The sequence below is a fragment of the Marmota marmota genome, unplaced genomic scaffold (assembly GCF_001458135.2).
Source record: "Marmota marmota marmota unplaced genomic scaffold, marMar, whole genome shotgun sequence".
Classification (NCBI taxonomy): domain Eukaryota; kingdom Metazoa; phylum Chordata; class Mammalia; order Rodentia; family Sciuridae; genus Marmota; species Marmota marmota.
This window is the reverse complement of record NW_026000164.1, coordinates 18,780,818-18,794,934: the sequence shown is the minus strand read 5'-3', so window position 1 is coordinate 18,794,934 and position 14,117 is coordinate 18,780,818. Positions and strand designations below refer to the sequence as shown.

Here is a 14,117-nt window from a genome sequence, read left to right as displayed (position 1 = left end):
AAAATAGGGCTGGGGATGTGGCTCAGTGGTTGAGTGACCCTGAGTTCAATCCCCGGTACCCAAAACAAAGAGGGGATGTGGCTCAGTGCTAGAGCACCCCCGGGTTTAACCCCTGGTACCAAAAGAACAAACAAAAACCAGGATGTTAATCTACCATCTGGAGAAACACGTGTGGCCCCCTGGTTAAAGTGAATTGGAGAACATTTTAATACTGGCTCTCTGCAAACCAGCACCACTGTTGGGCCTCAAGCCCCAGGTTAAAGGTAGCAACAGCCCTACTCAGGGGGCATCTCGGGGCATAGAAGACCACAATATGCACTGGCCTTCCAAGAAGGGGAAGAGCAGAGGGCATTTCCAAACTCTTGGATCTCAGTTTCCTTTTATTTGGATAACAATTCTTTACTCGTGTATTAATCATTCATGGAGAGCCTATTAAAATCTTGAGGAGTACTACTGTTCTTTTTGGACAGCTGGGTATGCAACTTGCTTTATAGAGCATAAAAGTAAAGCCAGAAACTCATATGGGGGCTGGGGTTATGGCTCAGTGGCAGAGCGCTTGCCTAGCATGTGTGAGGCACTGGGTTTGATTCTCAACACCACATATAAATAAATAAAATAGGGCTGGGGATGTGGCTCAAGCGGTAGCGCGCTCGCCTGGCATGCGTGCAGCCCGGGTTCGATCCTCAGCACCACATACAAACAAAGATGTTGTGTCCGCCAAATATTAAAAAATAAATATTAAAATTCTCTCTCTCACTCTCTCTAAAAATAAATAAATAAATAAATAAATAAATAAATAAATAAATAAATAAAATAAAGGTCCATTGACAACTAAAAAAAATGAAAATAAAAATAAAGCCCAAATGGGTTGGGTGCAGCAGTACACACCGTACTCTCAGTGATTTGGGAGGCTAAGGCAGCAAGTTCAGGGCCAGTTTCAGCTACTTTGCAAGACCCTGTGTCAAAATAAAATATAAAAAGAAGCAAGGATGCAGCTCAATGGTAAAGTGCCCCTGGGTTCAATCTCCAGCATCAAAAACAAAAAGACCCCCAAAGCACAAAATCTCACTATTTGGGTAAACCGAGGCATAGAGCATAGTCCCCCTGGGTTTGTGCAGATCTGTGAATACTTCCCACCTTCCCTTCCTAGCTCCCTCCCACTTCTCTATAAGTAACTACTCCTTTCCCTGGTCCACATCAGATTGTAGTTTCAGGTACCTCCTCCCTGGCCACCCCCTCCCTGAAGAGGAAACCGTGGAGCTGGCTGCAGAAGAATCGCCGTCCCCTTCACTGTTCCGCCGCCTGGCTCCTTGACATCACTGGGGATCTGGTGCCAGAGTCCAGGCAGAGTCAGTTGATGCCAGGAAGGAAGCTGCTTCGAGGAAGGGAGAGGGAGATACCTGGACCTTTGAGCAGGTCAAGGTGTGCAGCAGGCCTGGCCAGAGGAGCTCAGAGGCCTTATGGGAGCACTGGTCCAGCGGGGGGGGGGAGGGCCACGGAATGTGAGACAACAGTGAACCATGTGATGGCACAACCTCAGGACTTTAGGAAAGGGCCGCAGGCTGGGAAAGCCTCTGTGACTCAATGCCCAAAGCGGAGAGCAGCGCCCCCTAGAGCTGGGTGAGATGCATTGGTGTGGGGGCTGGGAGAGGTGGGAGCACAGCCTGGCTGCCCTCATCAGAGACTGAGGTCTGCAATTACCTGTCCCCCAAGTGACTGGCCATGGAGCAGTAACTAAATGGTAAAGGACCTCAAAGGAGAAAGCCTGAACCTTCAAGGTCACAGGGGATACTCCACCATGGCTTAGAACCTCGCTTTTGCTGAGGCTGGCTTTGAACTCACGATCCTCCTCAGCCCCCAGAGCTGCTGGGATTACAGGCATGGGCCACTGTTCCTGGCTCTTCTCTTCTTTTTGACAGTAGAACTTTTTTCTCAAAGGTACTCTTCGTGGAGACGCACGATTCAGAACAGGGAAGGGTAGGGCTGCACCCAGTGGGTGGACATGAACCCTGCCCCTGAACTGTCCTACTCTCACACTGCCCCCAAGAGTGCACCCCAAGGTCTCAGTGGCACCTCCACAATACACCTTCACCAGGAGGTAAAGTCACCTGCTCCCAGCTGCTCTCACCAAGGGTGCAGAGACCCAACTCCTCAGAAGGTGTCTCCCTGGGCCCTGACCTGGCCCACATGGGGGTAAGAGGAGAATATGAGACTCAGGGACACTTCTTCCCTACCCAGAGGCCCACGGGGAAACCCAAGTTGTCCAGTGCCTGCCCTGGGCAAGGCCTGGCTCACGGGGAGTCTCCAGGACCCTGGCTGGAGCTCAGGGCTGAGGGACCGAGTGGGAGAATCCAGGTTCTACCTCCTCAGTGCCACGAGGCCAGAGCCTGAATACTGGGCAAAGCCGGGCAGAGCTCAGCCAAAGCGGGCCTCAGCCTCAGCCCACAGAGGAGGCTGCTCACTGTTACCCTCCTGCAGGGGTGGAGTTGACCTGGCTACCACGGGAGGACTGAGGGCAGCCAGAAGCCCAAAGTTTTCAGGGACCAGCTCTGTGGTAGCGTTTGCCAATCATCCACTCCAACATCCACTGTCTGATGCTCCTTTCTAACTGAGCCATTGACTTTTGGTGAGGTATCTAGGTACCTGAAATAAAAATTACTCTAAGGAAAGTACTCTTTCCTGCTTCCCTTGCAGCTAGATGTGGACATGTAACTAAGTTCTGTACAACAAAACCTAACGTGTGTTTGGTTTTTAGGAGAAACCCTCCAAGAAGGAGCTGCAGCCTTCTTGTTCCTCCCCTTTTCCTGAGGGATAGGACCCCAGAAGCCATTCTGAGCCATGAGGCTTTATGTTAATCATGCAGAAGCACCATATCAGCCCTCTGAACTCCCATTACATGAGAAATGTAACTTCTGTCTTGTTTAATCCACTGCTTATTTTTTTTAACTATTTTTCATTTTTAGGTGGACATAATATCTTTATTTTTATGTGGTGCTGACGACTGAACCCAGTGTCTCATGCATGCTAGGCAAGCACTCTACCACTGAGCCACAACCCCAGCCCCCCCTCCTGCTGGTTTTAATTACAAATCAAGTCCTAGTAAACAGCAGCCCTAATGCTCCACTGAGGGATCCTGAGCCTGAGCCTGCTGCACAATCCATAGCCCTCCTTCTGCCAGGAGTCTCCTGCATGCTCTCATGCCCACCACCCATTCCTCTTGAGACCCAGGGGCAGCCCTGCTTGCCACCTCCTCTCTTCATCTAGAGTCAGGTCAAGAAAAGAAGTTCCTGCCCCCGTGGAACCTACAGTCTAATGGTGGGCCGGGGGCAGGTAGGGAAAACAGAAAGAAATGCACAGACATCAGGTAAAAGTAGCTAGGGAGAAAATAAAGCAGAGTACAGACACAGGGTGCGTGCAGGGAAGAGTTTTACGCAAAGCAGCCCTGGAAGGCTTTTCTGAGAAAGTGGCCTTCAAGCAGAGGTAGAAAAGAGGAAGCCCTGTGGACACCTGGGAGAACAGCTGGTGGTATGGGGTATGCAAGCCCAGGTCTGTGCTCAGCTTCCCCCCTCTGGACTGGGCGGTGAGAGATACATATCCAGTGGCAACCTGGTGCCAGCCCAGGCGAGTGCACGGGGGCTCCTGCATCGTCCTGCCTGAGCAGGCTGGCATGGGAATCAGACTGGATGGAGACTGTGGGACCTGGTGTCTTGGACCAAGCTCTTGTGCATTTCAGCCAGGTGGCTGTGACCTCACGCAGAGCCAATCACAAGTGCCCCCTCATTAGGCCTGGCCTTGCCACCACTGTCCCATCTATCCCAACCAAGGTCAAGCAGCTGGAAGGTTAGAGATCAGACGTGTTGGCCCAGGTCTCCAGGGACCTGGTTCTGGGAGGGCCCCCTGCACCCCAAACCAGGCCTGAATGCAAGCCACACTCAGCCACTCCTCAGAATTCTCCTCCCCTGGGCTGAGGCACGCAGCCTTCCGGCCATGACAATTGGCGGACGGGGTGCCACCCCATGCCCTGGCCCTAGGGAAGTGCGAGGTGGCTGACCTGAGGGGAATAAAGCTACAAAGGAACAGAGGGTGGTGGTAGTATGTGTCAGGGAGAGGGGTGGGAACACAGGGAGGAGAGAAAGGACTGGGGGCCCAGAGGCCAACTCCAGCTGCGGGGGGTCTGTCTGGCCACTGCTGTGGTGGTACAGGGTGGGGTCAAGGCTGAGACAACATAAGAGCTTGGGATGTGGGACACGAGGGCAGGGGCTGCTCCTGAACTTGCAGGTGGCTCTGTATTTGGGTGCTGATTATCCCCTAGTAGTTCCTGACCACCTACTTACTGCAGGCACTGTGGACACTACAGGCTTATAGGCCTCGATGGGAGAGAGACTCAGTCACAAGGCACAGCAGCCAGGAGCTCTTGGGGAGCTTAGCTCTTGAATAGCGCGGTGGCCCCAAGCCTCAGTTTACCATGATGTGTGGAGGGGTGGGGAGAGATTTGAACAATCTAGAAATTTCCTCATTACTGCGATTCTCCCAGGAGAGGACTGGCCCTGAGACAGGCTCCGTGTCTAGTTATACAGCTGCCCACACCTGTACACACACATCTGGGAGCCACCAGGAACTCTGGGCAAGTGACCCACTTTGCTGGCCTGTTCTACCTCAACTGGAAAAGGAGCAGGTTACAGCAGATGACTTCCAGAAGGCTCTGCAGCTCTAGAGCTCTGTGCCCTATGGCTGTCAGGCCTATTTAGAAATGGTCCGGAAATCACCCTTTGCCAACTGGCTTCCATTCTGAACAGCCAGCAGGCTGCTGCGGGGAGGAATCTTATGGGAAATCCTACTGCAAATATGAAGAGGCTCCTCAAAATAGATCTTTGATGTAGACTTTCCCGAAGGCTTTTCTCACAGAGAGAATACCTTTGTCTTCGGCGGCCCCTGAGTGTCACCATCCCAGGTCTGCTACTTCTTCCGATCTTCTAACGGCCCATCAAGGGTATGGGACACATGATAAAAGAGAGATTTGTCCAAATCCATGGTGTTCCAGGGAACAGGACGTGACAGGAAGCCCCACCAGCCGAGCTCCTTGCCTCACACCCCGTGGGCACAAATAGGAAACGACTGGAGCTGAGGAAAGAGCTTTTGGCCCCAGGTCTGCAGAGTCCCCAGGGGGCTCAGGCTCAGGCTGGCGGGTGAGGGGCAGGGACGGCCTCTTTGTCCACTTCTATGGGAGCAACTTCCATTCCAACTAGAGCACAATCTGGCATTCCACAGACCTGAAGAGGGCCCTGAGGCGGGAGCAGCCACTTTCCTGAGGGGTAAAGGACATTGGCCTCTCCTTCCCAAGAAGGGCCCCAGCTGTAGACAGGGCTCCTCAGACCTCCCACTTGGAGTCTGGGGTTCTGAGCGAAGCACTGAACTGTCCTTCCAGCAGCCACCCTGTCATGGCAGCCCCAGTTCCAAGCCCACAAGCCCTGGTGCCCAGCAGCTGCTCCTGACAACTCTGGCTCCTGCAGAAGGAGCCCACCAGCCAGGTTCCACCGCCCAGGACTCAAGCTGGCCTGGGACGCCCCTTGCAAGAGCTGAAGCCAGGGGCTGAGGGCAGTTCCCTTCAGTTCAACGATCCAACACTAAAAACTCCCGAGTCGGTGGAGACGAACACGGAGCTGACCCCACCCTTGAGGGACTCACCACACGCAGGACCATGGAACACCATGGAACACCGTGCAGTTCCATCTAGGACACCAGGGAAGCCTCTAGGACACCTCCCGCCCTCCGGCCCAGGCCAACTCTAACCCACAGGGCCCCTTCCTCCTTCCCCTCTCAGCTTCCTGAGGGCAGAGGCATCAGAATCAGTGGCTTCAAAGTGGATTCCTCAGAGAAAGGCAGGGGCGGGGAGCAGCCTGCAGGGTTCTCCCCACACCTGTGGATTGCCTGATCTAGGCCCAGGGTGATCCCTAGGGACCCTTCCTGGGATGCGTAGCTGTTGGCCTTACCCTCTAGATCTAGCCACACTGCCACCTGGTGCCGGTGTCTTTCTGACACTCTCCCCTCAGGCCTGGCCTGACCCAGGTCTGCTCACTCCTGCCTGACAGACCCCTCTCCCACTCAGTGCACCTCCCCCCACCTCATCCCATGGAACCTTCTCTCCAGCTCTGAGAGTTCAATTCTCCCCAAAGCCCTCCTGAAGTTCACTGACCCCACCTTAAGGTTTCCCATCATGTTCCCTCCTAACCTGCATCTCCCCCACATCCTACAATTAATTTCCCCTCTGTCAGCCTGGGAGGATGTCTCCCAGCTCAGGTTAGCACTGTTTACATCAAAATCCCTATATGAAAACTTTCCCTCCTCACTGGGCATGGTAGCCTGTAATCCCAGGAGGCTGAGGAAGGAGGATTGCCAAGTTCAAAGTCAACCTGAGCAACTTATCGAGGCCCTAAGCAATTCAGATGTCTCTTAAAAAAAAAAAAAAAAAAAAAACTGTTTAAAAAGGCTGATGATGTGGCTCAGTGGCTACATACCCCCAGGCTCTTGCCTAGCATGTGTGAGGCACTGGGTTCAATCCTCAGCACCACATAAAAATAAATAAGTTTAAAAAAAAAAAGAAAAAACTAAACAAAACAAAGAAAAAGAAAAACTTCCCTTCTTCCCCAGGGGTCCCGACAGGCAATCTTACCCCTCTTTCCCAGGGGTCTCCCTCTCCCCCACTGGGCTTCTGTTTCTCTCACTATGTACAGACTATACCCACAATCAGCAGAATCCTGATGCTTGAGGTGCCTCAAATTGATCAGCACTCAATAATCAGACTTTATTAATCATCACTACTTTTGCTGCCCAGGAGCTGAGCACAGAGCCAAATCTGTCCAGGTTGTCACCGACAGGGCAAATGTGAGGCAGGTCTGCAGTCACTTTACAGGAGGAAACTGAGACTCAAAGAGGTTCACTATCCACAACCCACATAGGTCATCTGACCCTAAGTCTGACCCCTTTCTTGTGCCCAGAATTTACCCATCAAATGCCTATCAGAGTGTGGGTGTTTCATCAGGCTGTTCTTTCAGCAGCTTGGGGAACACGGAAGCCCAGAAACCTTATAATGGGGAAACGAGATCCCTTCCATTTTTATTCTATCTCACATGTAAGAAAACTCAGGTTTGGAGGTATGACTTGCAACGTCAAGAGGATATCAAAGCAAAAGGCCCCGGGCTTAATGCTATGCTGTTTACCTTGGAGACCCCGTGATCCACCTGTATCGGAAGGTAAGCTGGAGGGACAAGCTTAGTTAGGAGACTCACCACTGTAAACCAGTTGTTTTACATCAAATCACAGAATTCCAGGGCTCAAGCCAGTCCACTGAAAACAGCCTGATGGAGCCTCCCCAGCTCCCTAGTGTGCAAATTGGCGACGGCAGCAGCAGCAGCCCCCCTGCCACTGTGCACTGCTGAAGCACCTCACACTGTAATAATGGCATTGGGGGGACTGAGCACCCAGGGCTGGGAAAAGCCAGGTGCACTGAAAATAAACATGGCAGTGTTTGTGGTGGGGTGTGGGGGTTATGGGCATTTTTGTATGTACATATCAAGCTCCCACCATGGCTCATCTCTATCCTGGGCTTGGGGAGGGTTTGTGGCAGCATAATCTGAAGCATCTCCCTCTTCAAGAAAGAACAGTGGGGGTCTTAGCTCAGAAGCACCATGAACTAAGCCATTTGGCTTTAAGGTAGTGCTAAAAGCCTCCCTCAGGGTTGCAAGCGACTACCTCAAGAACAGGGCTAAGGGGAACCAACACCCTCCAGCAACTCCTCAACCCTGAGGGTTGTGCAAATCTGCAGAGACAGCCATCCTAAAAATTCCTCACAATGTGTCCCCTCCTGCAGGGGCATATACCCTATCCGATTGGGAGTGGCCTTCCATTTCAGACCAGGCTAGAGTCCAGAGCCATCCAACCACTGGAAGCCTGCGTGATGTGAATGCCAGCCCTCCCGCACCTCCAAGGTTTGCTGAGATGCTGAGGAAACATTGTACTGCCATCTCATTGTCCCTCCACAGAATCTAGTCCCAAACGCAAGCACCTTCAGCAGCAGAGTCCCTTCCCTGTACGGACTGTCACCAAAGTCATCCTGTCCCTAGGGTGGGAGTCTGCTTTCCACTCTTTCTCCCTGCAAACAAGTGCTAAGGTGACAATAATATGAACCCTGCCTTTCTCTTAGACTGAGTCTGTGGCCATTTGCAGGGGCTTTGGGACACCTGCTATGGTTGGGTTTGCAGCCATTGTTGTCTCTCCAAAAGAAAGTAACACTTTGCTTTTAGAAGTAACACAGTGAGGGTGTCCCTGAGATGCAATTCTCTCTTTCATATAAGCCTGTACAATCTCTAAGGTGTATGTAAGAGCAGCTCAATCCTCTTTCAGTAGAGAAGTTCCTGTTTTCACAAAGGGGCTAGAGGGAGTCCCACCACTCTGGCTATGCACTGAGAAGGGATCTGTTCCTTTGGCAACAGGGCGGCAAGGTCCCCATTCAGACCAGTGATTCTGGGACTGTGGAAGGTCCACTTACTCTCTCCTCTACCAGCTCCAACAAGGGCTCAGGGGTCGAGCCTGCACACCCGAAGAAATCCGTGAGCCAGAAAGCCACCGCCCGCGTGGACCCATACTGGAAGCTTATCACCTGCTTTAGGGACTTCCTCGTGAATCCTTAGCAAGCCGCTTTGCCTAGAATCAACGACTGCCAATTCTGTCCCTTACCCGCTCCAACACAAGAAGGAAGCGTAATCCGACCCTGAGGGTCCAGCGGTAGCGTGGAGCCTCGCTATGCCCAAAGTTTCCCTTCTCTTCCCCGTAAACCCATTCAGCTTCGGGGCGCCCGTTTTGCCACTGCACGCTCCAACGCCCGCTCCAGGAAAGGCTGAGCTAATCCACGCTCAAGGCATCTGAGGCGTTCTGGGTTTGGAGGGGGCGTGGATGTTGCAAGGTCAGGCTCTGCGTGTGGCCCGGGCGCACAGTGGCTGCTCCGGGGTCGGAACACGCGGCGCAGCGGGTTTCCCTGTAGCCCTGACGGGCCGGGGGAGTAGGAGCCCTGCACGGGTCTCAGCGGAGCCTGGGCTGGCTACTCACTGTCATTCTGGGAGAGCGACGCCGGCGGCAGAAGCAGCAGAAGCAGCAGAAGCAGCGCGGAAAGCGCCAGCGCGGAGCGCATCGTGCCCTCGCCTCCGGGCCCGAAGCAGGTGGCTGCGGGGTTGGCGCAGGGTCTGTGCGTCTGGAACGTGGGCGCCGCTCTGGGAGGCCTGGCGGTGGCTCCGAAGGCCTGGCGGTGGCCCCGCACTCTGGAGTCGTGCTCCGGCGGCCCCTCCTCCCTGCCGCAGAGCCGGGTTGGGGCGCAGAGCCAGCGGTAGAGGAGCAGCGGCGGCTGCGTCCGGGCAGTGTCTGAGCGTTTGCTGCTCCGCCGGCGGCTGCGGCGACTCCCGCCCCGTCCCGTCCGCGCCGGCCTCTGCCCCCTCCCCCAGGAGCGCGCCAGCAAGCCGCAGCGGGGCCGGGCGGGGCGGTGGCTGGGCGGGCGCTGGGCCGCGAACAATGAGCAGGGGAGGAAACTCCGCCCTGGAGCGCAGCGGGAGGGGGAGCGCGGGCGGGCCGCCCCTAGCCAGAGGGTGCGTGTGTGTGTGCGTGTGTGTGTGCGTGTGCGCGAGTGCGTGGGGGTGGGGGGTGCGGTACTGGCTGGGAGTTCCCGCTGGGCAGCCTGCCCCGACGCTGGGATATCCTGAGCAGTTTTTGGAGGGATCTGATGGGATCTCCCACACCTCCCGGACCCCAGGAAGTCTTAAGCGAGGCAGACCCCCCCAGCCTTCAGTGTTAGTTAGTGGCCTCGCGTGCTGTGGCACTTGCTGCAGCTACGCCCAGGAAGCGCGTCTTCCACTAGGCAGGTGGAATTCACCTGCAGGCGGGCCGGATCCCGCACGACTTCTGAGCAGATGTGTGGTGCAGGATGCGCACCCTGCAATCTGGATCAATTTATTGCTTAATCTCTCCAAGCCTGTGTTCCTCCCTGTGAAATGGGTGATGGTTTTTTAAAAGGCAAAATTTTTTGGGATTAATATATGCCAATCTGTGTTCTAAGTGCTTATATTCGTTAATTAACTTATTCTCACAACAGCCCTATTTTAAGCTTTAATTTGAAGACAGGGAAATTGAGTCAAAAAGAAGCTAAGAAATTTGTTCCGGATCACATAACTGGTAAAGTGGCAGACTGCCTCTGAGAGTAGTTTGGGGAAATGCTTTGTACGGTACCTGTCATGTAATAATTGCTCGATAAGACTTAAGTCATTCTTGCTGTGTTAAAACAAAACAAACAAACAAAAAAAAGCAGTAATAGGGGCTGGGGTTGTGGCTCAGTGGCAGAGCGCTTGCCTCACAAATGTGAGGCACTGGGTTCCATCCTTAGCACCACATAAAAATAAATAAACAAAATAAAGATATTGTGCCCATGAATAACTAAAAACATTTTGGAAAAAAATTTAAAAAGCTGTAATAGAGACTTAGGGCTTTGGAGTCAAACCAAACTTGGGCTCAACCCTAGGTGTGCCAACTTATTCTCTTCATCCAAAAACTAGGGATGATAACACCTACCTCCAAGAGACTTAAATATGATAATGCAGGAAAAGCGCTTAGCCTAGGGCCTGGAACACGGGAACCCTCAATGCTAGAAGCAGCTCGTGTTCACCGTGAGGATGAGAGAAATTGGCAGACTCGGGGATAGGGAGTGGGAGTTGGAGAATTCTATTAAGGCGAGTTTACCCAGCGAAAGAACAAAGAAGCCACCCGCTTCCCCACCGTCACCCTACCCCCCCCCCCAGCTGCATTTAAAAAACAAAAATACTGCTTTTGGGGATGCAAACCCAGTAACCTGCTGCAAAGGAGGCACAACAGTGTCGCCCGGATGAAGAGCTGCAGGGGGAGGGGTGATTAACACTGGAATCGGGGAAGGCGTAAATTTGTCTCACGTGACTCCTGGGTTGCTAATCCCGAGTCTCTCTGCCAGATGGGGCCTAGTGGGGGGATTTCCCCCCCATCCCAGACCCAGCCGCGTCCTAGGGACTCTGGACTCTGTAAGCTACTCAATTCGATGGCGCGCAACCGCTGCCCTCAGGGCCCCGAGTCCACGGATCTACTAAGGAAGCGCGGGAGGCCCGGCTGGGGTTCGGCGGCACTGGGCCTCAAGCTTGGGAAGGGCTGACCGGCTGTTTTCATCAGGAAGTTTCTGCAGGATCGTTCTGGCCCCATTTTCCACGCCACATATGGGAAATATGGGAAAGACAAAGGGTGTTCCCTCTGAATACCCTAGGGGTGTGTGTGTGTGTGTGTGTGTGTGTTATCTGATGTTTTTTTAGTGTTGTTCCTCTGACATTCGTGCCAACAAAAGGCTCGCTTCTCATCTGAAACCAAACAATACTTTTTTAAAACTAAGATTTAATTTTTTAAAAAAATCGTATCCTCTCTGACTTAAGCAATGTTTTTACACTGGTGAAATCAACTCTAAAAACTCAGAAGCGATCACATTAACTTTGCAAAACTTGGAACATTTAAAATCCACACACTATTTAGGGTTAGTCTCATGACCAGATGAGCAGATATCTGGACACAGTAAATGAGCTACTTACTCTCTGTATCTGAAGACAACGTTGTAAGAATTGTGCAGGACTGTCCCTGGGATCATAAAGGCCTCCCACCTTCCCTACAACAGAGCTTCAGGAAAGAGGCAGTCTGGCTTTAGAGTTCACCTGTGGTCGGTGAGCAGAGCTGTCCCCAGGTAACTGGCTTGTGCCACTGGCCCCATTTAACAGTGTGCTCCAACTAATGAGCTTGCTGGCCCAGAACAAGAATTTGTAGTTGAAATAAAAAGCCCTTTATAGATGCTATTCCACAATCTTTCTGGGATTTGTTGCATTTTGGTTATTTGTATACATGTGTTAACTCCCCTAGTAGACTTAATACTTCTTACATGGGGTCCTCCTGGTTATCTTTTACTTTCTCAGATCACCCAGAAGCACATCATATAGAAGATATAGATACTGAATGCAAGTGTGAATGGGAGATGTTACACAGGAACCTATGGCACAAGGCTTTAAATGGTTTTCCATCATCTCTGGCATGCAGTGTTAGAGGTCATGACTCTTGACTACAAGTGTAATTTGGTGATGTTGCTGACCTCATCCCCAAGTGCAGGCCCTGTAAGTCCTGTTGATGATCCTTATCCTGAATAACTTTTGATGCCCCATCACAACAACTGGGGTGAGACAGAGCCTCCCTTCCCCATTCACATCCCTAATAAAAGTTAAGTGCACACATTTAGCCCTCCAGAAGACACTGTACCAACTCCTAACTCATAAGAAGTCAGGGATGCTTTTGCTTTTGTTGTGCTGGGGATTGAGCACTAGGCAAGTGCTATCACTGAGCTATATTCCCAGCCCTAGGGGATGGTCTTACATTGGCTTTCTAATCATTGGCATAGGAGTTCTCTGAGGGTCAGAGCAGTGTTTTGTTTGCCTTGGAATCTAGTGCCCAGCAGGTCACTGACCCCAAGAAGGTGCTTAGTACCCAAGAAGCTGAATACATGAAGAAGTATTTGAATTTTATCAACAAGATTGGGCTTTATTTGAATTTTATCAACAAGATTGGGCTTTATCTGACTGCTGAGTTATGTGATTCTACAAAGATCAACTGGAGTCTGATCTGGGCACCTCGCCCCACGTCATGCCCTATGTCATTACTATTCAGGCACATCTACCGTCACAGTCAGAGTGTGCCAAGTCTGAGCACCACACTGAGAATGCAAACACAGGCAGTGTAGCCTCCACCTCTAGGGAGAAGCAACACCCGTACATACACATGGCTAGCTTTTGGTAGGGGCTGTGATCCATGGTGCAGGCAGACACACAGGCAGCAGAAAGCAAGACCACCCATCAGCAAAGACTCCTGGAGGAGGGACATGGGTCTCTGAGGAAGATGAGGACTTCACCAAGGGAAGAGAGAATGAATGGGAAGGCATCCAGGCAAGTGGAGCCACAGGGAAAAGCAAAGAGTTGAGACCAGCAGAGATTTTTTCCTAATCCGAGCACAGGTGGTGTGAGATCAATGGGAAATGAGCCTGGAGAGGTGCACGGAGGCAGGATCTTGAAGACCAGAATCCCTGAAGAGTTGTAAAGAGGGAGGGGCAAAGCCCACTTTCCACGTGATCAAGATCCTTCTAGTTGCAGTGGACTTCGGGACCAGAGAATGGAGGTGAGCAAGGGCAGCAGTCCTGAAGGCCTTGAACTTGGGCAGTGGTGGCAGGAGAGGAGAGAAGGGGCTGATGTGAGAGGTATTTGGAGGGCAGAAGGATGTGCACGGTGGGCACAGTGTGCGAGGTGTGTTGAGGCAGACAGGTGCTGCAGGGGTCCAGGCTTGCAGCATGGGTGGCTGGGGGATCATCTGAGTGCTGGGTTGGGTGTGAGAGGGAATGGCATTAACTGAGACTGGAGATGAGGAAAAGAAACATGGAGAACGTGATGAGTCCAACTTCAAACGTGTTGACACTGAGGCCGGGCGGCACACTCAGGGGCCCCGGTCTAGACCATAGCAGGAGCAAAAGAGGTGCACCGTGGAGATGGAATCACAGGGTTGAAACGAAAGAAGCCTGAGCCTGGCTCAGCCCCCATGGTCCACTCCAGCCTGCTCCCTAGACTCTCTGAGCCCAGGGCCATCTTCCCATTGCTGGGCTCATGCAGAGGAATGAAACGGCCTGTCTTTAGCTGCTTTCAACCTGGATGCTGACCAGGCCAGAGCCCGCACCCACATGGTGCTGAGTCGAGCTTCACCTGTATCCTGGGCAGGATGGCAACACCTCACTTCTTCACTTGATGGAATTCTCATAAATCCAGAAAGGGAAATGTGTTACCATTACCTGGTTATTCAGACGAGGAAGGGAAAACCTTACTTCCCTGGCATGCACCCGAAGATGGATGTGACTTTGTCACGTGGCTTCCTCCTTGGATGTTGATGTGGGGATGCTGCATCTTCAGACAAGGTCTGAGCACCTCGAGGACAGAGCTGTGTCCCGCTGCCCTCTGAACTCTGGGTGGTGTCTGGTGCTTGCACCT

At 52.5% G+C, this 14,117-nt stretch overlaps 1 protein-coding gene across 1 annotated transcript in view; it reads right to left on the bottom strand.

Moving 5' to 3' along the window:
* Positions 1-9,583, bottom strand: part of Podxl (podocalyxin like) — a 47,259-nt gene extending 37,676 nt beyond the window's left edge. Inside the window, exon 1 of the mRNA XM_015493905.2 lies at positions 9,103-9,583. Within this exon, the coding sequence (XP_015349391.2) occupies positions 9,103-9,184 (82 nt within the window). The 5' untranslated portion in view covers positions 9,185-9,583. The remainder of the gene's footprint in view (positions 1-9,102) is intronic.
* Between the last annotated feature and the right edge of the window lie 4,534 nt (positions 9,584-14,117).